This window comes from Strigops habroptila, chromosome 1, assembly GCF_004027225.2.
Source record: "Strigops habroptila isolate Jane chromosome 1, bStrHab1.2.pri, whole genome shotgun sequence".
In the NCBI taxonomy this organism is placed as follows: Eukaryota; Metazoa; Chordata; class Aves; order Psittaciformes; family Psittacidae; genus Strigops; species Strigops habroptila.
This window is the reverse complement of record NC_044277.2, coordinates 19,407,603-19,432,095: the sequence shown is the minus strand read 5'-3', so window position 1 is coordinate 19,432,095 and position 24,493 is coordinate 19,407,603. Positions and strand designations below refer to the sequence as shown.

At 35.3% G+C, this 24,493-nt stretch overlaps 1 protein-coding gene across 3 annotated transcripts in view; it reads left to right on the top strand.

Annotated features, from left to right (window-relative positions):
* Positions 1–24,493, top strand: part of ZFPM2 (zinc finger protein, FOG family member 2) — a 311,861-nt gene that overhangs the window by 56,854 nt on the left and 230,514 nt on the right. The window contains exons 2-3 of one of the 3 annotated variants that reach the window (XM_030503577.1): positions 5,162–5,320; positions 20,237–20,332. In XM_030503577.1, coding sequence (XP_030359437.1) covers positions 5,162–5,320; positions 20,237–20,332 — 255 coding nt within the window. Of the gene's footprint in view, positions 1–5,161; positions 5,321–20,236; positions 20,333–24,493 lie in introns of those variants that run through there. The other 2 variants (XM_030503585.1, XM_030503595.1) reach the window with 2 other exon arrangements.

Here is a 24,493-nt window from a genome sequence, read left to right as displayed (position 1 = left end):
TTCATTACTGTTACAGTACCAGAAAACTGGAGTCATGCATTGATGTTTCAGACATGCTCAAGGGGTCTGATGCTCAAATTTGTGTTCAGAGGAGTTTTCATTGTAGAAAAAGCATCTTTTGTTAAGTGAGCGCAAACCCTTTGGTGGTTCATTCTCACACTTTCCATGTTATTGAAATTCTTACAGTGTTGGTTTTGTTTTGTTTAGCTAAACATGGCCTACCCTTTCAAACGATGAGGTAGCATCTGTTGCTCATTGTGTAAATATTGCCACTTACATAGCTATCTTTTTGTGTTTGTATCTAGATTTCTGCATTTATATTTAAGTATATGACTATTTGAGAAAGATTTATATATCTTTTTAGCATTTAATACATTAATAGTGCTAAAAAATATGTCCTTGAATGTGTGTAAATCTGGTACAAATTAGGGAGCACAGTTCAGATTTCCCCACACTGCACTGCCAAGTGGCCTCAATCAGAAGTAATTTTCCCCATGAAGGCACATGCAGCTCACTTCTCACCCTCTCCTCAGTAGATATTGTTATTTGTATTAAATTATATGTGGTTTTTCAAAGTGGACTACTGTGTCCCCTAAGCCATACAGATTTCTGCCACATTGACTCTTTCATTCCTGTCACTAAGTGTACTGTTTTCTGCTGCCTCTTGTGTATCTATGTTATTTGAAAAAATATTTAAGGTTTATGGTCATATCAATAAATATTAATGAAATCAAGTAAGTACCAAGTAAATATCAAACCTTTCAAAATTTCTGTGTTGTGTATTTGCTTGTTTTATAAATGAAATACTTTTTTCAGGGCTTCATGCAAAATCTTCGGCGAAGTAATGCAGACTTCTTTTGCCTTCAGTACGCCCATTTAAGATGAGAGATTAAGTTTTTACCTAGTGCATTCGGGAATTCTTAACTGTACCTAGCTAATCGGAAGTGTTTCAGAATCACCTCTCCTTAGATTAAATCACATTCCTTTATAAAGTGCTAATAGGAAAAGAATTGCTTAAATGAAAAGACATCTAGAATGTCTCTGGAATTAACCATTCAACTAAATTCTTAAACCATTTCAGTTTGAAATGTTACTATTTTATTTAAGCCTAATCATATCTCAGAGTTGTGTACTGTCAGATCACTGTGACACTCCGATGAATTTCAGTAGTAGGAATTATTTGGATTTGCATTGCAGTGTGATTATGGCAGTTGTTGGTTGTAAGGTCACACTGATCAGCAGTTACTGAAAAGGATTTTTCATCAGAACAGGGATGGGATCTTAACCCTGTTCTGGTTGAAATAAAAGCAAACATAGTACCTGTTGTGCCACAGGTGCTTAATAACATGAGTGGTTGAAGTAATGGGTATAATACTAAATCAACAATTTAAAAGAAATGCAGAAGTATGATACTAAATTTAGTGATTAAGCTGTATTTAGACTGTTGAAGGTAATATATCAACATAATAACAATTGGGGAAAAAAGCACTATCAGAGAAAACAGTTGACAGAAACTGTTATTTTTAAAGACTTATTTATGTCTATGTGACTCTGTATTTTTAAGTATTTTAAATTGGGGAAGAAGGTGAGTAAATGCTATGTAGGTTGTTCCCTAGATGGAGAAGATAGTAAATTTTGAAAACCAACCTATATGTTTTTAAACCAGATAATTTCTTAGTTCTCTAGCTAACTTGATTTACCCATATCAGTAAGAGGCTTCTGGAAGCACATGGCCAAATTAGGCAAACATAAGCCTGCAGAGTTTATGTGTTTGCATTAGTCAAGAATATGTAATTTCATACGATTTTTATTGTGAGGTTCTGAAATTTTATTTTTATTCATTATGTATTTATGTGCAAGTAATTAGATGGAGTAGTCAAGAATAGAGTTCAATTTGTTTATACTTAGTGGCTGTTGATTTTACTGTTTTCTTAGTAAGTGGCTGTTTATACTTAGTAAGTGGCTGTTGATTTTACTGTTTTCTTTAACCTACTCAGTGTTTGAGTAATAATTAAAAATAGCCACAGAAATCAGGTGTTGATAGTTTACATGAAACTAGCAACCAAGAAATACTTAATTTTGCTGTTACTCTTGTGTGTCGGTCTTATTCATGTTGAACAAAGCCTTACTCTTTAGTTAAAGTTACCAGTTTATAGCTCTGGGTGTGAGCTGAATGCATTTGAACACTTAAAAGATGACTCAGGATGAATAAGACAGAATTCGTTCGAAGATGGGTGAATTAGACAAGGCAGCAGCAGCCTGAAACCTAGAAAAATATTTATTCATTGATCCCTCAATTTCAGCATAAGTCATGCTGGTTTTTTTGAGTGCAGGGTCTGATATTAGCCCGTGAGGTGAGCTGTTACATAAAGCTCTGATGTGTGCCCATATGCGGCTGGATAAACACCACTGACTTTTGTATGTGGGTTGGCACATGCAAAGCAAAAGCAAGTGTAGATACATGCGTGCCTCTGATCTTACTTGGATGCAACAGTATTTACATTCCTGTTTTCAAATGCTTGGACATGTAACTTCAGGAAACGTTACATACCTGCTCATAGGTAGGATGTATCTATGGAAGCATTTGTCAAGAATTTTTTTCAATCTGAGATTAATTTAAAAATAAGGACCTAACCCAGAAAACGACAGGGGTTTGAACCTGTGCTGTGGAGCTGGTGTGTACATTGTTTTTCTTCTGCCTTCTTGGAAGCAGTGTCAGTGGAAATTATAAGGTGTGTGTTTCCATGACTGCTGCAAATGAAAGCATACCAACTGCACTTCTATTCTTTTCTTAATTAATGTGTGGTGATTATTAGCTTGTTGATTATGTACTGATGAGCTGATCAAACAAACCATTTTAACATCTAGAAACAGACCTAAATGTCATGTACACATGCCAGTTGAATTACTTGCAGATACTTTGCTTTTGCTGTGTTTTATAAGACACTTATTGAAAAAGTCAAATGACAGAGCCAGTCATTCAGCAGGAAATTGACTTTCACTGAAAGTTTACATTTTTTGGCTGAAGTTTACATTTTTTTCCCCAAATTTAAAATATTTTGAAAATTTATTAAAGGCATATGACTGCTTTTGAAATTATGCAAAACATGGCACTTATCTATCTTTATACATGGCAGATATGTACGTTTCCTTAAAATAGTGTATTTTTTGTTTCATTGTGTTTGTTTGTCCTTCCTAGTTTATCTATCTAGATGTTAGCAGGAGTGCACATCAAAAAGTGGCTCTACAGACAATGTCACATATTCATATTATGAAATATGAAAGGTACTTTTTGATAGTTTATGCAGAACCGCTTGTGCTTTCATTTCTGCTGTGAAACTGGACACACATAAGGTGCCATATCTGTCCATGTTTAGCTGCAGTGCACTGCTCCAGTGCGTGCTACTGCTTTGTTCTCTGTTCCATACAGTGTGATGCCCACTCTTCATTCTCTGTGCATATGCAGTTGCGGGATTTTTTCCCATCGTGGCTAGAAGGTGCAATTAACAGTAATGGATACTTTGATAGTGAGGATCTTTATTTCTTTAGCCATAATAATAGTCCCTTATTTTAGGAGATATATTGTTGAATGACAGCTAGTCATTGAGCTAGTTGGTGAGTATGTGTCCACAAAAGCAGGTTCATTTGGTCAGGTTCTCATCTGGTACGAATAGTCCTGTTTCCATGTAAGAGAGTAGGCTATATTAATTTATGGAATCCCAGCTGGGAATCTCAGTCAATTTCAATAAAAAGTAACCATCATATTCCTCTGAAGCAAGAATTATACAACCTTGCATAGAATGAGTTTTGCTGTTTTAATAAATGTACGTAGTCACTGGTTCATAATAAATTACATAAAATTAAAGTGTAGTCAATATTTGATTTCTCTTAAAAATTTATCCCTTCCTTTTCATGGAATGCAACAGAATCGCTTACGTATTGTATCTCAGCATGATAGATTATATAGGAATAGTGTATTTAATACTGGAAAACTATCATATAAATACAAATTACATTTTTTTTTTCATTAGCTAGCTAGCTTTCATTTCAAGGAAGAAATAGTCAATTATAAATGGGGCTGTTCTTTTCATTGGAGAGTGAAATATGTAATTTTTTTCAAGCCTCAACCATGTATAATGAAATCTCCCTTTTGAAATCCAGTCTTAAGATGGATTTTGAAACATACTGACATTTAATAAAATCTTAGTTAAATTAAAATATGTTCAGTTATTTCAAATCTCTATTTAAATCTAGGGTAATTTTCTGCATCCTGCACAGGAGATGTCTTTAGCAAATAGTTACTATTAACCAATGATTGTGAAGTGATAAGAAAGAAGTTTCAATGTTTGAATACATTCCATTTGGTAACCTGAGTGTTTTGTACTAGGTCTGTCAGACACTGGCTCTTCAAGAAGACCTGTAGCAGTGGTATGTCTAGGTTACTAGAAGAATCAAAGACCCCAGGCTGCCGTTTCAAATTCAGACTCATGCCCTGCTTCTGTAACTGGCTTATGTTTCTGTAGCCCTTGGCTAGTAGTTTACCATGATGGTTGTTTGCCTCTGTGAAATGAAGCGATAGTCTGTCCAAGTCCTGTCCATTGACTGGGACTCTGTTAAAGAGTCTAGCAAATGGGTGATCATGAATACCATCAGGTTCTGGTTGAAGCAAAATGGCAGAATAAGCTGAAGTTTATACTGTCAGTACCTTCGTAGTAATTCACTGTTGTCGGTACTGTTAACTTGACAAACAAAGCTTGTAAAGGGAGCGTATTAAGTACTGTAATTCAGCATCAAAAAGCGATGACTAACAAGAGAAGGTTCTTCACTGTTTACAGGGGTTTACGAATGCCGCTTTGATTTCTATTGTTAAAACTGTGTTTAATACTGGAGCCTGATGAATAATTATAAGAACCCCATGTGTGAGTATTATTAACACATATTATTAATAATACTTTGCATATTCTGATTTGAAGTCATCAGGCAAACAGTCACTTTCAGTTTCAATTTCCATAAAATGTTATCTTTCTCATTCTAAGAAATGCTCAACACAGCTGTGGAAGGAAAAACTAGCCAAAGACCTCCAGTTATGAGTTCACTAAGGCTGTATTTCACATTGTCCTGTTAGATGGTTTTGCCACAGTGTTCCTGATTCTTTTTAAAGGGCCGCTTGAGGATGCCATTGAGGATGAAGAAGAAGAGTGCCTGTCTGAGGAAAATGATACTATCTCAAAAGAAGACTTTCCATTGGAGGAAAGCTTTTCTGCAGAGTTTGAGCCTGAAAATCTGAGCTGTGAAGAAGTGGAATACTTTTGTAATAAAGGTAATCATTGTAACCACCTCCTGAGGGAATACTGGTCAGATTCCACCCAGTTGGTCAAAAAGATATTTTTTTGTTGTTGTTGTTTGAAGCGTACAAAAAGTCCTATTAATATAGTACCTTAAAAATAGGAAAAAGAGTCACTTGTGGAGTGAAGTCTGATAAGGGGTAAATATTTAAATGTGTTGGAAAATGTACTTTTTAGGGAGGTGAATTGTCTTGCCTTTAATGTTTTCCTCCAAGAATGTTATTTTCTATATATTTAACTGTAGAGAACAGGCCTCAGAAGTCAATTATTATCAGATCCAAAGCCAGCAATGCAGCATGTCTGTTCATTGCTTCTTTGCCTAGGAAACATTGCTAGAAAAACAGATTGTGTCTGTAGATTCTAGTATTAAAATAGAGCTTATTGTAGAACTTATTGTGCATCATAGAAAAGTAGTGATTTGTCAGAGGATAACTTTTAAAGTTGCAGATGCCTTTTTGACTCATTTGTTACTTGCAAATTATTGAAGATAGAGGTATTTTAGCATAAACCACACCAATTCATCCTTACCCAGTGTTCAGTCTGCAAGAGTACGCTGTTTCCTATTCAACTGACGAAAAGCGCACTATCATGTACTGTTATTTAGGACATTGATTTAACCTTCTTCCTGCCAGATTTCCGCTTGATTGCTTTATTGTTTGTCTTCTGCAGGTAAGGATGCCTATCAAATAGCTGGAGTTGTTGTGGTGATGTTCTTCTGTTAGTCCACAACCCCCTCAGGCATTTGGATATTGATTTTTCTGTCTGCCCTTTCCCAGATATTGATGTACATTTTCTCCTGATAGCTTCATATGGTCCTGGTTTTGTATTATTTTCATCTGTCTTTGACAAAGTAGAATAAATCTACTTGATTTTGAAGAGTCAAGTGTTATGACTACAGAATATTAGTCTTTCCTAGAGTCTTCAGTCATCAGTGGGGATGGCATAAAAAACCATGTTTTCTACATGTCCTTTAAGTAGCTTACAAACCTTTGAAAATGTAATTTACTTTTTGTTCTACAGGTTCTTGGTACTTAGTATCCTAAGAGATCAAAGTCAGTCTAGTCAACAGCTTAGAGTTTAGCTGCTACAAATCTTACTGAGAAGGGAGACCAGATTATGAATGGAAATGCTTTACAAATGGGGAGTTAAGTGCTATTATAACTGTGCTGTAAACACATGCTTCAATTACTGTGCATTAACTTGTTCATGTGCCTCTCAGACACCATTTTCCTTAGCTGAGAAAAAGTACTGTTCCTGCTACTGGCATTACTAAATAATTGTTTAAACCACTATTTGCATACTTATTATACCGGCGTCTCTTGAGTTCCTTCTGTCAGCAGCGGAAGACTATGCACCAGTATTAGTTCATATCAGTTTGATTTAGTTATTTCTCTGTATTTCTTACTGCATTTCTAGGGTACATGAGTGGAAATACTACTGTTTTGGCTGAAATTCAGAAAAATACATATTTGTTTATGGCAATCAGTATTGCAAATTCATGTTGAATTTGAGGATATCTTGGCACTTCCCTTGAATGGACACATTTTTCAGGAAAAACACTGAATCCACTGAATACTGTATTAAAAAAGATCAGGAAATTAAATGGGAATACATTTAAATCTGAATCTTGATTATCATATGTCTTATTAAGGACATCTGCTGATTCTTCAAGCTGAATACTTTTGACTCCCAAGCAGTTCTTTTTCCAAGGATATTGTAGTCATAAAAGAATGTTGAACCCATCCACTGCAACCGCTGCAGAAGAAAAGTTGAAAAGGAAATTTCTGAGGATGAAGGGGCACATAAAACCACTAATCTACTTCTAGCCAAGGCAGTGAGACAGAAAGTCCCACTTTGAAGTAAGTTGAGAATATCCCTGGAAAAGGATGGAGTGGGAGACTAGATATGTATTGGTTTTTATTATTGTCTCATCTTCTGTTGGATGTCCTGCTTATTCAGTGTCGCATGTTAAGTGGTGTTAGCATGAGGCCACGTATGGTTTTTCTGAGTATTAAACCCAAGAAGACAAAACTAATCTGGAAAGCACATAATTTTTTTTGTGCCCTTTCTTAGTGAAAGGGTTTGTGACTGTATTATGTAGTAAATACTAAAAGTGAGAGTAATTATCATGGTTTTTTCATGAATCTGTTAATCATTCATAACCTTTTTTTTTTCCTTTGTATTGCTTTAGTATTGAAATTAAAAGATCGTATAAGAAATACGCTATTTTTCAAAAAAGGTATTTTTTTCTTTAACATTATGAATGAAAGCTTGAAAATGACGTATGTACCAAATAGGTTAGAGAGAAAATAAATGTGTTCTAATTTCTGTTTTGAGGGCCTGACTTTCTGATTTTTGCTTTGCTCTTTGACAGTATTGGCAGCCTGTAAACCACAGATATCTTCAGAGGAGGGAAAAACTAATGTAGATCTGCATTTTCTCATGTGACAGGTTTCTCTTTCCCAGAAGATATCAGAATTGGCACATGAGTCCTTTATGCCATCTCTGCATTCTTCTCTTGCTAGCATAGACCATTAAAGGTTCTAGAACGTAAGGGGATTTTATTGGATATAAATCTTCATCTATCCTGGCTCCCTGTTTCCCTCCCTGGAGTTTCTTTCTAGCTGACCCAGAACAAGAGAGCAAATGAGTGGTGGGGCTTTCTGCAGGAATCAAGAGACATGAGCAACAAATGGCACAACTGTTAGGGACAAGGTGTTTGTGAGGCTTCATACTTCCCCAGCTGTGTAAATCCAAACATCACCTAAAACCAGAGGCTTTTAACTATCCAAACTAGGCACTGACAGCAAAAATTTACTGAACTCACCATTCAGATGAATGAAAGTAGAGGACTTACTTAAAGGTTCACAACTTGATAACTTTGGCTTTTTGACTGAAGAGGTTTTCCAGTCAAACTATGTCTGATCATATTATAAGCAGAGAACAGTCTCTTCCTGTCTAAATTGCAAACAGCTAACCTTTATAAAGCCATGCTTGTCATTCCCACCTTATTAATTTGTGAGATTGATTCAGCAGAATAGTTGCCAGAATTAGAAAGCAAAGGCAAAAGCCTCTGCAAAGTGTGAAGCAAATTAATCACATTGATTGAGCTACATGTCATTTTACAACTTCTCCGTTTTCAAACTATGACTTTTGGCTATTATTTTTCTCTTCTCCTTTTACTCATTAATGGCTTTTATGACAAAGAATCTGGAAAATTCCACCTCCTCCTCACGTTTGCAATACCGCAAAACCAGAATTAACATTGCTACATGTGAATAATTATTCCTGTGTAGTCTTCATTTACACTCAAATCTGAAGAGGTGAACAGTGTTTAAACATGTAAATATTAAAAGCAAAAATGGAAATTAGAAACCTAGTATTTGTCAGGGATCAGTTTAAGCCTCTAACTGTGAGTTTTAACCTTTGGATGAAGTTTCCCATCCAAGAAGGAATATTTTAGAAGAGCCTCGGAATAGTTGGCAGTTAGAAGTTTGATTTGTTTGCAATTTTGACAGGGAGGTTGGGGGAAAGGGAATATTTTAGAAAAAGCAATAATAATAGTCATAGTGTTTTTCCACTACAAAGCTGCACTAGTCTCAATCCTTAAAGCAGAAATGAAAACTTTGGTAGGATGTGATAATGTATTGCATTTTGTCAGTTTGTGGGTAGTATTTACAGATTAACTTTTATCTTTTATAGGTAGGAATAAGAAAGTGAGGTGATGCTAACAGAGACATGAGAAGTGAGCTGGAGGCAAAAGTAGGGGAGTGGTTACAAAAAAGGGGCACAAGCAGCAGAACAGTACAAAAGCCACGGAGTTGGAGATGATGGGATGAAAAGCAAAGTATGAAGTCAAGTTCATTTGGGCTGTGAAGAAGTTTATCATTGGCTTTTTAGTCTCTGATCGCTGTCACCCTGCCTAGATACTGGCAGGAAAAATAAATAAAAAAAAATACTCTCATCCATTACTTGGAAGGTTTGCCATACTCATATGGAAGTGACACCTCTGTAAAAAGCAAGGAGAATAGGAGCCTTGTCCACTTCATAAGGGTGGGATCTGGCTAAACAAATTACAGTTCTTTGTGACCTTCTTAGCAGAAGTGTTCAATGAGGGATTAACTTTCAAAGGAAAAGTTACCTTGAGCAATCAGAGAGATCACTCGAGATTAGTAGATAGTTAAGTATCTGTGTTCAGAGAAGGAAGGAGGCAAGAGAAGAAGATGGAGGAAGGACTAGAGTCAAGAAGGAAAATGTGGGACTGTTTCCAGAAGAAAGAGGCAAATGGACGAATGTACATATCTGACAATTAAAGAAGACCTATCCATTTCTTGCTGCCATGCTTACCAGGACAATTTTGTTGAAATCTCCTGTTCTTTGATTGTAGCAAAGAATATGTTGTGGGCTTCTCATCGTTACTCCATCAATAAGGCAGCATTGGCACCAGCCCTCAGTGGAAGGATACTTGGTGGCCGTAACACTACTGGTGACAGATTGGAAAGCAAATGGCTTCTGTTTCCTTCTGTTAACTGTGCTTCAGTTGGTGACATAGGAGGATATGAGGGATACATAGGGTGGGATGAAGATTGGTTGTTTCATGATGCAATGCTTTTAGGATCTATAGCACAGTGTTGTGTATGCCTGTGGTAAATCAGTGTTGATGCAGTGTTGCAGTTCACAATACATTGCTTATCTTTATTTGTAGGGGAAGAGGGAGATGAGGGGAATCCAGTGCTGTCTGAAACTCATACACAGTTCTAAGCAAGAAGAGAACTTGGGGAATATTTAGGCTTCTGCATACTGAGTGTATACCTGCTGCTGTATTCCCATATTGTGTTTAAGCAGGAGGGGATGAGCTCAGAACCTGATCCAGGTTTTCAGCTCGTGTACAGTATTTTGCCAGTAGCTTGCCAGACCAGCTTAGGACTGGAATTTTTTGTTAAACCATGTGACCTGATTGTGCAGCCAGGCTTGAGATTCAGGGGAACAGCTGCAGTGTGGTTCTCCATATAAGAAAAAGCATATACAAAGCTAAGTTCTACTGTGCATTAATCTTTTCTTTCATACTTCATGTGCAAAGCTGTCATGCTACCATCTATAATACCAGCCAAACTCTTAACACCCTGAAAATGATTTCTGTCTGCCCTGTTTTCCTCTATGACTTTGTGTGTGTATGCCTGTGTGTATCTACGTAAATATTCTTCACTTCTTTCATGTCAGGCATGTAACGGCTAACAATATGCTTGCTATTTTCTTTTTTGGGATCAAAAATTAGAGTTATGCCTTTCCCCCTTCCCCCCCCCCCCCCTTTTCTTTTTAAACCAGAAACCTTTTAATCAATAATGTTTCTTTCATTTTCAGTAATGGATTTCATGACAAATTTCTACCTCTTTTGCTATAGCAAGTGGAAGTAGGATCAGCATAAGGCAGCTATACCATAATCACTTTGAGCTCAATAAGGAGATATTTACAGGCAACTTTGTTCTTATTTCTTAATGGGATTAAGAAGCTCAGCTCTTTAAATTCTTGCATATAACACTGACATTTTCAGGGTGTGTTTGGACCAGGGAGTTCAAAGAGAAGGAATAAAAAAGAAAAGCCAATATGACTTTGTTTTTTACCTTGCTGGAGGAGCTGTTTGTGCAAATCGCCTATAAGCTTATTGACCTGAATCTTTGACTCCTTGTTTTCTCTGGATTTGGCTGGAGTGTAGACACTGATAGAGCACTGATAGAGGTGATTGCACAGCCCTCGGCTTTGCTTGGCACCAGACATCCCCCCTCCTTGTGCCTGACATTATCTTTCCCTGGCAATACTTCTGTTCTGTTCTCCTGGAGCACGTTCCTTTTTTTTTATTTTTTTTAATTTTTTTTTTTTTAATTTATCTTAACTCATTACATTTTTATTTATGTAGACTTTCCAAGTAAATAAAGGACACATTAATTCCTTTCAGTAAGCAGAGACAGAAGGCATGTATGTGTGCTGATGTATTTTCGTTTCCTAGGATAACAAGAACCTGCCTAAGAACTCACAGTGTTACTCCTTTGAAAAATACAATGGTTACCTCTTTTGTTGCATGTTTGTGAACCTGTGTTGAAATCTCGTGTCCCCCAGAGTGAGGGTTTCCATGCATTCACCTGTATCCCATTCAGCTGAAACAGTTGAATCCTGTGCATCTTCCATAGTCTTCGTCAGATGCTGGATATGGGCAAAGAAAAGAAGGGGATTCTCTGATAATACCCTTCGAATGGTGCTGAGTCAGAATTAGACTGGATCCTGGCAGGATGAAAGGAGACCTTTTTCTTCTAACATCAGCATTTGCCTTGTGCTTTACCTTTCATGCTTTCTCAATTTATTCTTACTGGAGCTCAGAGGACTACCTGTTTTCTTGCTAGAAGAGAAGGAGATATTTGAAAATGCTGGAGTGAGTTTTCTGACCATTCACTTGAAAGCATGGAAAGATTTCAAGGATAACAAATACAAGATTTTCTATCCTGTACTCTTTTCTACTTGCTGCTAACCCATGTGTAAACCCATGAAGCCATATTTTCAGTCCAACTGAAATCCATCAAGTTTAGTGGGGTAAAAAATTGAGCTGAGTTTGACAAGCAAACTTTTCTAACAAGAAATTAAATAATTTGCCATCAGACAGAAGACTGTATCACAAAAAGAAATAAGCACGCCATGTTTCAAGAAGTAAATACATACATCCAAACAGAAAACATTATTTTAACTGTATAGAATTATAAAATGAGAGGAACACTTCCTTAGCTTACTCAACTTTAAGCAGTTTATCAAAGCAACATCAGCCTTTTCAGTCAGCACGTTTTGGTTGTCTTAAGAACAATGAAATTGTGAATTCTATCACAGCTATGAGGAAAGGGATTATTTGGTTAAAACAAGTAGTGCAATGTCCTCTTTCTAGAAAGTCACAAAACTTGAACTTGGATTGACTTAAATTTGAGCTGAAATTTGGCAGGATATGAATTGCAAATTGGTAAGGGTAATCTTATGAAATGCATAAATAACAAATTTCAGCACATGTTCTTAGTTCATGTGTACTATACATCTGTTACTAATTTCATTTATAATGATGTCCATTTTGCCTTTTTTTTGTCTGATTTGGTGTTCTTGACACAAAAATTCTAAATACTTTTGTAGAGTTCTGAGATGTTCCCTGAAAAATTGTTGTCAACCTATGTCCAAAAAGCAGAATTGCTCACCAGATGTGTCCTATATAAGGCAGCAGTGGGGTTATTTGCAGTAATTTGCCTCTCCTAGAAACAGAAAAAATAAATGAAGCAAATGCATTTATGACGTTGGATAGATATTAATAAGATACATATTATTGCTGGATAGATTCTTGTGGATAAGGCAAAAAGAAGCATTTATTTATGAGTGCTAAGTATTTTTCTTGGGTTTGACTCTCAGAAGTCTAGACTTGTTTTGAAATAACATATAATACAGCATGGATTTGGAAGCATAACTCCAACAATAGGGAATTGGCTGCTTCTTGTACTGAAGCACCTGGACTGTTGATTATTTCAAATAAAAGCATCAAACTGTTTACAAGGTAAATTAAAATTTCACTTCGTAAGAACAGATATATATTGCAATTTGTTACCTAGCAGTGGGTGGAAATCACATGAAAACAGGATGTCTATATGATAACGATTTCAGCTGTACCTAATAAAATGAGATTTTCTTGGTTGGATGATGATTTCTCAGACAGTATTTCTGCAGTGGGAAAGGAACAGCATTGTTATTTAATTAAGCATAAATATCAGCTTGCAGAAGAGTCTTCAAACCGAAGAGTTTGAAACTTACTAGAGTGCCTCTGAAGTCATTTCTCTGTTCTGCTGCAGAGTGTTTTGGCATCTCATGGATTGCAGATTTCCACTGGAATTTTTGAAAATTATGCTAAATAGCAGTCTTTGTTTGGGGGATCTAAATACCTTTAAAACTGTGCTTCTGCTTTTCTAATCAAGTGCCCAGAGGTATGTAAGTTTGAACCCCAGGTTGGTACTTAAGTATGTCTGATAGAGTTTATGTATTTGAAGTTTTAATGGGGAAAGATTGAAAAAGTGCAAGACTTTTTTTAGGGCTTGGTTGAGGGTTTTTTTTCTTTTAAATCTATAGAAGTTTTCGGGTAGCCAGTATGTCTGAGTGATACTCATTTCTAGTACTGGTGCCACAAGATTTGCTCCCTAAAAATTGCAATAAATATAAAACTCATTAATAGAAGGAAAGTCTGGAATACGATTTAGAGAACACTTTCACTGTTCTGCAGGAAATACATTTGAACGAGTGATCCTTGTCTTGAAAGGACTTCAAAAGCACACAGTGCGATTATGAGAACATATCAAACATTTGGAGAAAGAGGAAGGCCAGATGCAGTCTAGATGAAGTGGCTGCACAGCAGTGTATTATCCCAGGAGAAAAATGCCATAGCCGAAATGGTTAGAAATAATTGACAGTGTTTTTTAATGTGACCACTGTGCTGAAATGTCATTGTGTCAAGATACCATTTTGTTAAACAAAGTGGTGATTTTAATATGAACCAAAATAGTTTCCGTACTGTTTTTCTGGAGAGTTAACAGCTTGCACACATGTAGCTACTCAACAATACATGGATATTCATGGACCTTTCGTAAAAGTTAGGTTAAGAGACAGTGCATTATTTCTGACATTTGCTGGATAAATAATTTTAAGACTGCTTAGGGCAACTAGAAACATACAGTTATTTCAAATGATATTTATCCCAGGAGAAATTATGATTGTTAATCAGCATGACAGAAAACAATAATTGCTTGCAAAGAAAGAAAGTATTGAGATAATTAATCTGAAATAAAATGCAGTGGATTAACATTCAAGTGTTGATTATTTCTTTCAGGTACGCTAGCAAATCAATCATCTGAGGGCCAAATTTTGCTCAGACTTACTGTGTTGATGGAGCGGGGTGCCTCAGTTGTCTTTGGTGGGCTTCTCTGAAATTATTTCGTATATGCATCAGATGAAGTGATGATAACAGAGTCTGGTAGTGATAGCATCAGATTTCTGTCTCTCTGTCTCTCTGTTCTTGCAAGGCTTGCAGAATAAATCCATTTGCATGGCACTGTAGCAACTGTAGTTGTTTACCTTGTCCTCACACCTGAAGCCAAATATGGCAATGTATGGAAACATCTGTCCCAATTTATTTTGTATTTTTATTCTCAGAGTTTTATTTCCATACCAAAAGCATATTTAAAGATGTTTTCCCCATTATTTACATGTATTTTGTAAAAAGAATGTTTTATGTCTGCTGAAAACTTGCCATTAAAATTAGAGATTTCTGCTTGTTAAATACATACATAGAATCCTTTAAAAAGGGGTAATTCACAAGGACATTCAAGTTCTGTTAGATGTCTTTGGTATTCTTAAGCATAGTGTGTGCTGCCAAAAAGTAAGTTACATGGAAGGAATTAAGTACATTTGTATTCTAAGTTGTATATGGTTTGTTTCAAAGTTACGTGAGTATTGCTTCTGAAGAGGGGTTCCTGGCAGTGATTCTCAGCTTACAGTATGTTTCTTAGGATTTGAGAGCAGGATTATCAGTGTGTGTAAGCTGTGTTACTTACTGGTCATAGGCATTGTGAGAAAACAAATGACGAGGGACAATTTTTGAATGTTAACTTGCAGCGTCTGAAGCTCTGGCATCTAGTTCATACATACGGTCTCACAATCTTTCTTTGGTTAGATCTGGAATTTCTGCCACTGTAGGTTTTGGCAGGAAGCAGGAGAGGGCCCCAGGAAAGCCTGCCCCTTCACGGCCAGTCGCACTGGCCTGTCAACGTACGTAAGGTTATGTTCCTTGTTGAATTAAAGTCTACAGTGTGTGACTCCCCACGTCTCTGCATCACATCTGTTTTCTGTTTTGGCAGTACAAAATGCTACAGGCTTTGTAACAATTTATTTCTGAATTGATTTATTATAATTGAGAAGTGATGTTTCACTCTGAACAGCTGTATTAGGATGTTAACAATTTAAGTTTACATTTATGCTGCCAGGAAGAATGAACACAAACTGAATTTCAAACTTCTAATGTTCTCTCACTCTAATAGAAGCAGCCATGTGCTGTTTGTGACTGGTACAGTCCTTCACCCAAAGCTGTTTTGTCTGATGATAAAACCATGAGTGTATGAAGCTTGCACATTTTTCATCTCTTTTATGACCTTATCTTTTGTGAGCGGCTTCTGTGAAGGTATCCTAACTATAGGAAGCACCTGGCAAACATATATGATATCTATGCTGTGATAAGCAGTTGTGAACAAGAAAGTAGATCTGTCAGTTCTGAACTGTTCATTGTTAAAAATACTCTGTTGATTTAGCTGATTGCAAAATACATTATAGAGTGACTAACAGCTGCTATAACATTCCTAGTAAGAAAGTTCAATAGTTATATTGTATGAGACTTTCTGTAAGAGCCTAATACTGATAGGAACAACATGGATTAAAACAGCAGGGTTGAGAAGAACTGCTAACCCATGTGCTGCTTTAAAATACCGCAACTTCTTGTGGTACAAGCTGATTAAGTACAAATTGGGAAGTCTTTAATTTGTTAAAAAGATTAAAGAGAAATTTCTTGTTAATATTCAAGTCTCTTTTCCTACTTGTCAGTGTTGTCAGAGATGTTGGAGTTCTCCTTCTCATGTTTCTGGTAATATGTCTCCATTATAGTCTTCAGATTCCCTGACCAACTGTACCACCTTGAATCGCAGAGGCTTAGCATGCTCACTTGCATCTATTGCATAAACACTAGGATATTAAAAAACACATTAAAAAACTTTGAACCATTTTTGAAGAGCAACAGAAACAGTTAGTGCTGGTAAGAAATAATAAGGATGAAAATTCTATTCATATTACCTTATTGAAGCTGTTTGAATAAGATCTTTTTTTTTTCTCTTAGTTAAGCAGTATTTTGTGTATTCAGCACTTCAATGTAAGGCAGAGATTTGTTTCACCTAACTTTAGCTGTCTAAAGATAGGTTCCTAGTCCAAGCTGTGTGTCTCAGAGAATGATTCATTTCAACTATCAGACACCAAGAGGGGTCTCGTATCTTTGGCATCCTCGAATAGGATGAGTCACTGTGGAGGTTTTTCTCTTCCCTATCTGTAGGAACACCTACATAAGTAGTCTGGACTAACTTAACTTTCAGACATCTAATCTTAGAAGAGATGAATTCTGCCCAAAGTGTAGCTTTAATACCAAATATAGAGAAATAACAGAAAGTCCGGTAGGCTTGACTCATGAGTAAATGAACTATATGATATTGCAGATTCTTGTTGATAAGTCTTTTTTTTCACGCAATAATTTTATTTTAAAGGACAGAATTCACTTACTGTTTTTAATTGCCAGAAGGAAAAACCTAAACAGAAGCAGATTTTGCTTCATTTTAAAGCGTATATGATTGCCAGTACTTCTATACCATTTTTTAATGTTGGTGGTAAAAAGTTATTTTTCATTTAACTTAAATGCAAAATGTAATGGAGCAGCAAAATGAAGAAACAAACATGAGAATAAACAAAACCAATGGGATTAGAAAGGAATCAACAAGTTAGTAGAAAAGTGAGTAGTGTATAAGGCAAAAAGGACTTGATTTGACTTGGAAGAAAATAAAAAATAATGTCCTGGATCCTATTAAATGTCTACACCTGTAAATTGAAGAAAAATGTAATCAGTTTTAAAATAAATATTAAAAAAATGGTCTTGTTGAGACTGGAAAGTAGTCAGTGAATGAACAAAAAGAATAAATAATAGAAAGAAAATAAATTCTGTAAGGAAATAAACTCTTTTGTGCTAAACAAATGTTAGCTGCTAAAGTAGTATTAAATAAGAGGAAAGAAAAGGAAAAAAGCTTGAGATGTGTTTTGTTATCAGCTCCTGTGCTAAGCCTCCTTAGCCTCCTCTGGATTCTTAAAGTCGCAGTGTCTTCAGCACCAAATGGGTTGACTTGGTTGTCCATTTTCATCTGACCTTGATGCTCAGCTGAGCCTGGGATAGGCTTGCTTCACTGATGGAGTCTGAAGTCCACAGCAGTGTACTGTTTGCTAGTTTCACTATCAGATTGCTGCAGCAGGGAGGGAGAGTAGTGTGGAGAACAGGAGGAATCAGTGTTGTGATATTTCCGGTGTATAGCGCATGGACTTGGTAGTTGATGAATAATAGAAAATAGAAAATATCAATGGAAATAATTAAAATTACTTTTAGATGCAAAACAAAGTTTTCCTTAGTGTAAATTCTATGCATTTATTTGCACAGGTCATGGATTAATTCATGAAAACTTGATTATGAAAAACATGTAATACCATACTTCATGAAACACTGAAAAAGCAAGTTACTATAAAATTAAGCCATCTGCTAACAAACTTATTCAGGTCTCTCCTCATCTCCCAAGTACTTAATTAGTGTGTGCTGTAGATTGTATACCTTAGCTGTAATTGCCCTTCAGCCTGATCTTTTCACTCAAGTTTCTCCTCTCAATTCTAATAGTTTTGCTTGCTTGATACTCAGATTGGTTGCATTCATTGAAATAATGATCAAACTTGAATGCTAACACCAGGCTTGTATGTATTATAACCCGGAAAAACTTTTATATTTTGGAGATAAATTTTCCATGTTGGGCTCTATCTAGAGTTCTTATTACTTCTAAATTTTGTTGGTTTTGTTGTTGGTCTGTTGTTTACAGTGGAAGAAAAACACTTTCTTTAGTACAAAAATTCCATGCAAAGAACATTTTAAGAGCTTTCTGTGGTTACTATGCAGCTTGAGTGAGAAACTCAGAATAGCCCTGGCTGTGAAGTGCTTTTCAACATTTTGAAGAAAACTGGAGTTAATCTTGCCAGGTTTGAACCTTGATTGTGTCTCTCCAATAAAGAGAATTTGTTGCAGCTGTAAGTAGCTATGAAGGTAAAAATATCTGATAGGTTCTTCAGTCCACCCAAAAAAACCCCAGAGTTGTTTGGTTACAAGAAAGTAACTGTACAAATGCTAATTCAAAATAGGGTAGTTGGTTAAAAACAAATAACAGCTAAAACGACTTACACGAAACTTACGAGATGATAGCTTTTTCAACGTGAGGATTTAGAACTGTCTTCTGAAATGTAACTTCAGGTTGAACTGAAGCATGTGAACTTCAAATGCCTGGGTAAAATTATACAGTGTGTTTAACAGAAAAACTATACTAGATACTTGTGTTGTCTTTTAGCTTTAAGTGCCTGTACACTGAGCTATATTTTTAGTACTACAAATACACTGAATTATATTTTTGTTGTTGAAGTCTGGAGTGAATATAGTATTGTGTTTGTGTGAGAAGTAGTTACCAGGCTCTTATACTTAGAAAAAAAACTATTTGTTTTATGAATGCAAGGAAGAATGTTATTACAAACCATTACATGTGCACACGAAGTTAATACTTTATAGTGTTTGTATATAATCATGTACTTGAAAACTCTGGGTTACAATCTTATCTGGTATAAATATAGCTCCAGTGATAACGTATGGGAATCTGGCATGGTTTGTTTTAATCACATTTCTTTACCTATGTTGCTAATAAAAGCTCTTGTTATTGAGTGGGGAAAAAAATTACAAGTTACTGCTTAATTGGTCTGCTTTCTGCTCTTTCTTGCTCTCCTGTTGTCATATCACCAAACAAACAGTCTGATTTTCACATTCTAAAATACACAGAATTTGTTTTTTAGTGCTGCCACAGTTTTTTGAAAAGTTTGCTTCAAGATTGCTAAAAAGAAATTAAACCATAATTCAGTTGTATTTGACTGATGTAGTTAACTGTGTAGATTTTTTTTCCCCCATTCTTCATAGTGTCTTTCTATGCAAGAGTTTCTTGGAATGATGAGTATTTTAAAAAAGAATTTAAAAAATGTACAAATGCAGTAAAGTACTGCTCTGGATAAGCTTTCGGACATGTCATTTAATGCATTACTGTGGCCAGATTATTTTGTGTTAATACGTGAACCCCTGAACCCCTCACCTTCAATGTAATTTTTCGTAGTGGTTATTTCAAAGTATTTTTGCATGGAGCTTGCATAGAATTTTTGTTTAACTGAAATAACTGCACTTTCAATAAGGAGTTCTTCAAATAAAAATTAAATGGTCATCTCTACAAATTTAACCTTATAATATTTTTACATGTGTCCTATATACAGCCTTGTAGTGGATAGTTACTGAATGGAGACAGATGTTCTCAGGTACTCTGGGTGGTGAAAATTCTGAAATTCATCAGAAATGTTGCATTTCTTTAGATAAGAGTTTGATAGGGAGAAAATGATCATAGGAACTTACTGGTACATTATGACCTTAAAAGGCAATTCCTTAAATGCTGAATACCAAGTGTAGCTCTCCAGTAGTTGCCTGAAAAGCCAGATTGTTTAGTGGATCATATTTTTGTACTGTGTCATTAATACACAATGTATAAGAAAGTTAGGTGTCAATTCAGGAAAACACGTAACTGAAAACATTTGTTCCTGGGGAGTAACAAGCTGATTTCTTTCTCTCATTTGTGCATACAAACTTAATGACTTTCTGTGCATTGGTTTACAGAATTAGGTGCAAGTCATGGTTCTGGTTTTTAAGCATACATAGTAAACACTGATTTCCAAGATTTGTCTCTCCATAGAACAGAAAAGATGAGATACTCAGGGCTTGTTGAATCACTGGGAACTCACAGATGTTTACATGTGTAATATTTTTTTTTTCATTTTCTCTCTCTTTAGAGACATGCATATGTTTTGACTTACGCATGTAAGCAGTTGTTTGGATATTGTGGGATCTCTGCCTAAAAGTCACTATTAAAATATGTCAATACTATACTATATTTCTTTGATTGTTTTTTCAGGCAACGAAGAAGGCATCCAAGAGGCAGCAGATGGTGATGCAAGGTCAGAGAAACCAGGGCAGCTTGCTGTGGAGAATGAAGATTGGGATGGGCCAGGTAGGAAAAAACAGCTGAAAGCCAAGAAAAATTTCTGAAACTAGTTTCCAATATTTTTTAATACTTCTATTTTAGTAGATGCATTATGCTTTGCATTGAATTTTAATAGACTGTTTCTTTTATGGTCCTTCAGAGTCCGGGGTATTGATTGATAAGCACTAAGATGAAGTTCTTAAGTAGAAAAACGGTTTGGGCTGTACCATTTTGTAAATTGTTCAACATGAAATGCCTTAACATACCTGCTTGGTATAAAGGAAAATATTGCTGCTTAGAATTTTAGGATTGAAATTTATCAGTAAGTTCTCAGTTCCATGGTTGTATTAAGGGAGAAACTTTTCTGCTCTGTTTTCTGAAGCCAGAAGACCAACCAAACGCCTCTGTCTTCTCTCAAGCTTTGTGTTTACATTTAGCAACATGGTGAGCTTAACCTACAGGCACGGTATATCTTGACATTTTCAAGGACTTTGTTTACCTGTTTTAGCCTGATAGAAATAATTTATCACACCTGGTCATTGATTTCAGTTGGAAGAGAAACTCCTAAATTGCAATAAATGAAGTGTTAGAGCTTCACGTTAAACAGTAATTCATGGTAGTGTTTTTCTATAATGCACTGTGAAGATGGTGCAAGTGTGACATCGCTAAGGTACAAAATGTGATGGTAACATGGTAATTCTTTCCAAGTATCATCTATCTTTTCAATGTAAATATGTAAAACCTCTGTAGTACCATAAAAGCACCTACTGCTAAGGGGTAAATTGTATTTCTCTTAGGCAATTCTTGAACTCAATGCAGTGTTTTCAGGGGTATGGACTCTGGAACAGGCCTTAAAGATCCATTATATTGACTATATTTTAATAGCATTGTTGGAAAACAGGCATCTGAAGCCAAATATCCTCTCAGACTAGCTATATCTCTTTCTTACGGATATTTTCCCTAAAAAGGATGAGCACATCAGAAAAGAGTTCCAGAAGTATTCTATCAATAATGTATAATGCAATAATAATATTTCATTAGAAAAAAATCCTATATTTCAATCACATTTTCATCCTTGCTTGATTTTGCAAATTACTCTCTGTTCTTCATGAAGAGAAGAACAAAACTAATGGTAATTTTCTGAAACCAGTAGCTGGAAAATATAAGGCAAACAAAAATGAAGACATAGTATATCTAATTATTATGATGTAATTTAAAATGTTTTTTATGATAATATAAAATAATTTTATATTCTATATAAAGCAGTATGGTGTTATATGAAAATCAGATTTAGTATTATAATACACTACATATAATACACTACAGTGCATGTAAAATAATATAAAAAATATTTGAATGTAGCAGAATGGCCTTTTCCAGCTTCATAGTAGACTTCAGTGATTAACATATGATTTGTTTTTAATTTTGTAATAAATAAACTCTATCTGAAATTACAAATTTTTTGTTGCTTTTTTGGTTTTGGTGTATTTCAACATACTTGAGTATGCATTTTGTGGGCTGCTACTGCTTTTTATATGATCTATCTTACACAAAAGTTTCAGAGATACCTTTCATGACAGTATGGAGTAAAAAGAAACAATATCAACAGAAGATAATTTTTGACAATGCAGTACAAAGATAGATAACTTTTTCCAGATCTTTGGCAGGAGGAAGCATGGAATATTTTGCTTATTTAAGAACATATTTTAGCACAGCACAAACGGAACCATTAAAAACTTCTCTTCAGCAATTTTACCAACTCGTGTTAAAGGTGCTACCTCAAAGAGCAGATGACTATGCATTCTTTGTTATCTGATCTGTCTTTGGTCTTCTTACTGAGATGGAGCTTTCTCAGAAATCCAACAACTGTATTTTGCATGATACAAGTTGCTGTCAACTGACAATGTGAAATGTGATGACTCAAGGATTCATATAAAATGTAGAGCTGTTTTTTTTTTTTTTTTTTAAACGTTTTTTAGCACTAAGGGAACATACTATTATTTTCAGAGCCAGTACTTGCCAGGCACTGGAGTTCTGTGAGTTATTCCTTAGCAACAACTTACTCATGGATGACTCAAAATTAAGCTTCCGGCATTAATTAGAGTTTTATTTTGTTTGAAAATTTGCATTGTTAAATGGTTTTGTAATTAGAATATTTTTATGAAGAAAAATCTAAGGTTAAATGTGCTGTAGCTTCAGAGAGTTTCTGCTGAAGCAATCTTTAAGATCGCATAGTCTTGTGGCCTTCACTGACCAACAAGGAATTACAGAGATAATGCCTACTCTGTGTAGTCCCTTTGAGTGTTACCTGAATGTTTTTTTAAAATATCCTCAGTTTTCATTGGTTTCATCCTAATTTTTTTAAAATTCTTTTTGATGAGAAGACTACTCTGAAATAGTGGAAACTGAAGTCAATAGACTATATATGGACACACACTACTGATCCTTTTTCCATGATAGCCAACAGCAAAAGTCTAAGGAATAGTGTCTGCAAAGGAATACTGGGCTTAAACAAATTCTACATGAAAAGACTTGGTTTTTAAATGTGGAAAGCAGAGGTCATTTTACAGCCTTAAATATACTGTTTGCAATCAGATGGATGCTTTGATACATGTAGGTGTACATAGTTCTAGAGCCTTTGTGTTATTGCTAGGAGGTCAATGATCAGTGCTTTAACACATAATGAACAAAAGGCAGATCTGCATGCCTTCCACAGACCATCCATCACACGAGAGAATAGGATCATTCTGATTTTTACTGGATATCTGTTCTATGTAAGAGCAAAAACCTCCTGAATTTGGGGAACTGTGAATGAAATATCCTAGAGGTTTCATGCTTCCATACCGTAACTTTCTCAAATTCTCTGAAAATTTTAGATAACCAGGCCCCTCAACTAAAATATTGTTGAACCTCAAATAAGGAAATTTCTTATTGTATGCCATCTTGGGAGATAAATTGCTTACATAATTAGAAATTAGTGTTTGTTTATCATCCAGTGGTCATGCCTGTATTTGTGTATATAAGCTCGGTCCACTGTACTTGATATTTTAAGAGGCAGCAAATGTGAACTGCATTGAAAGGGAGAAAAGATTTGAATGAAAAAGCATGAATTATAGCTTGGAAATGTTTAAGAACAATTTTTTAGATTTTCCAAAAGCTATAATAAAATTGAAGGCAATGTTGCCTTTACCTAGAAGAGAATTAAAAAACCCCCAGAAAAATACAAGTTTAAAATCAATGAGAAAACAGTGGATGTAACCAGATGCTAGGAACTGTAATACCTGGCTAAAAGAAAAAAGTAACTCAAAATCTATCAGTAGTTTCATTAATAACATTAATGAAAATGACATTTTAAAATGTGGTAAGAGAAAGATCATTAGAAAATTGGTATTGATCTATTACAAGTCAGGACTTTTAATAGTTATGGGGGACAGAAAAAAGGGTAGAGTAATTTAAATAGTTCTAGTCTGCTTAAAACACATTTGTGCTTGGAAACGTATTTATCTGTAGGTAATGACTGCACATTTGTTCCATCAACAACTATCAATGTGTTAAACCTGCTAAATCCTACCTTATTTAAGCTGTCTGATAGTTTTAATTTAATTTTTCTAGGACCTAGGTGACCCACTGTCCTAATCATCTGTTTTCAGTTTTAAAAAAAGATTTGAGATGATTTGGAAATTCTGGAATATAGAACAGTAAATCAGGGCTGGTCTGAATAATGATAGGCTTGTCCACATGACAGTGGTCCCATTGGGAATAATGAAGTAAGTGACGTAAGGCTCTTTTATTAAAGGGGGATTAGTAAAAATGCCAATCTGTATAGGTTTATGGAAAAACCGTATCTTGAAAACTAACTTAATATGTAATGGTGAGCTAAAGTATATTAGTTCTTTGCAATATGTTTACAATCCAAAGAAAATGCTGAATAATGTGTAGGTATTACTATTGCTGGATCTAAATAATTTGACATGTTAGCTGCAGCAAAATTTTGGTTTCAGTATAGTTAGATATGAAGTCACATTCTTAAGAGAAGTTACTGAAGTCTTAGTACAGATATTCTGAAAAAGTCTTGGGATTTAGTGAACCAAGGTTGAGCCCAAAAGACAGAGTTGTGCTAAAGGATATGTTTGGGTTCTCAAATTATCTTGCTTGTCTGGTTAGCAGTCTTGTTTAATGCTAAAACAG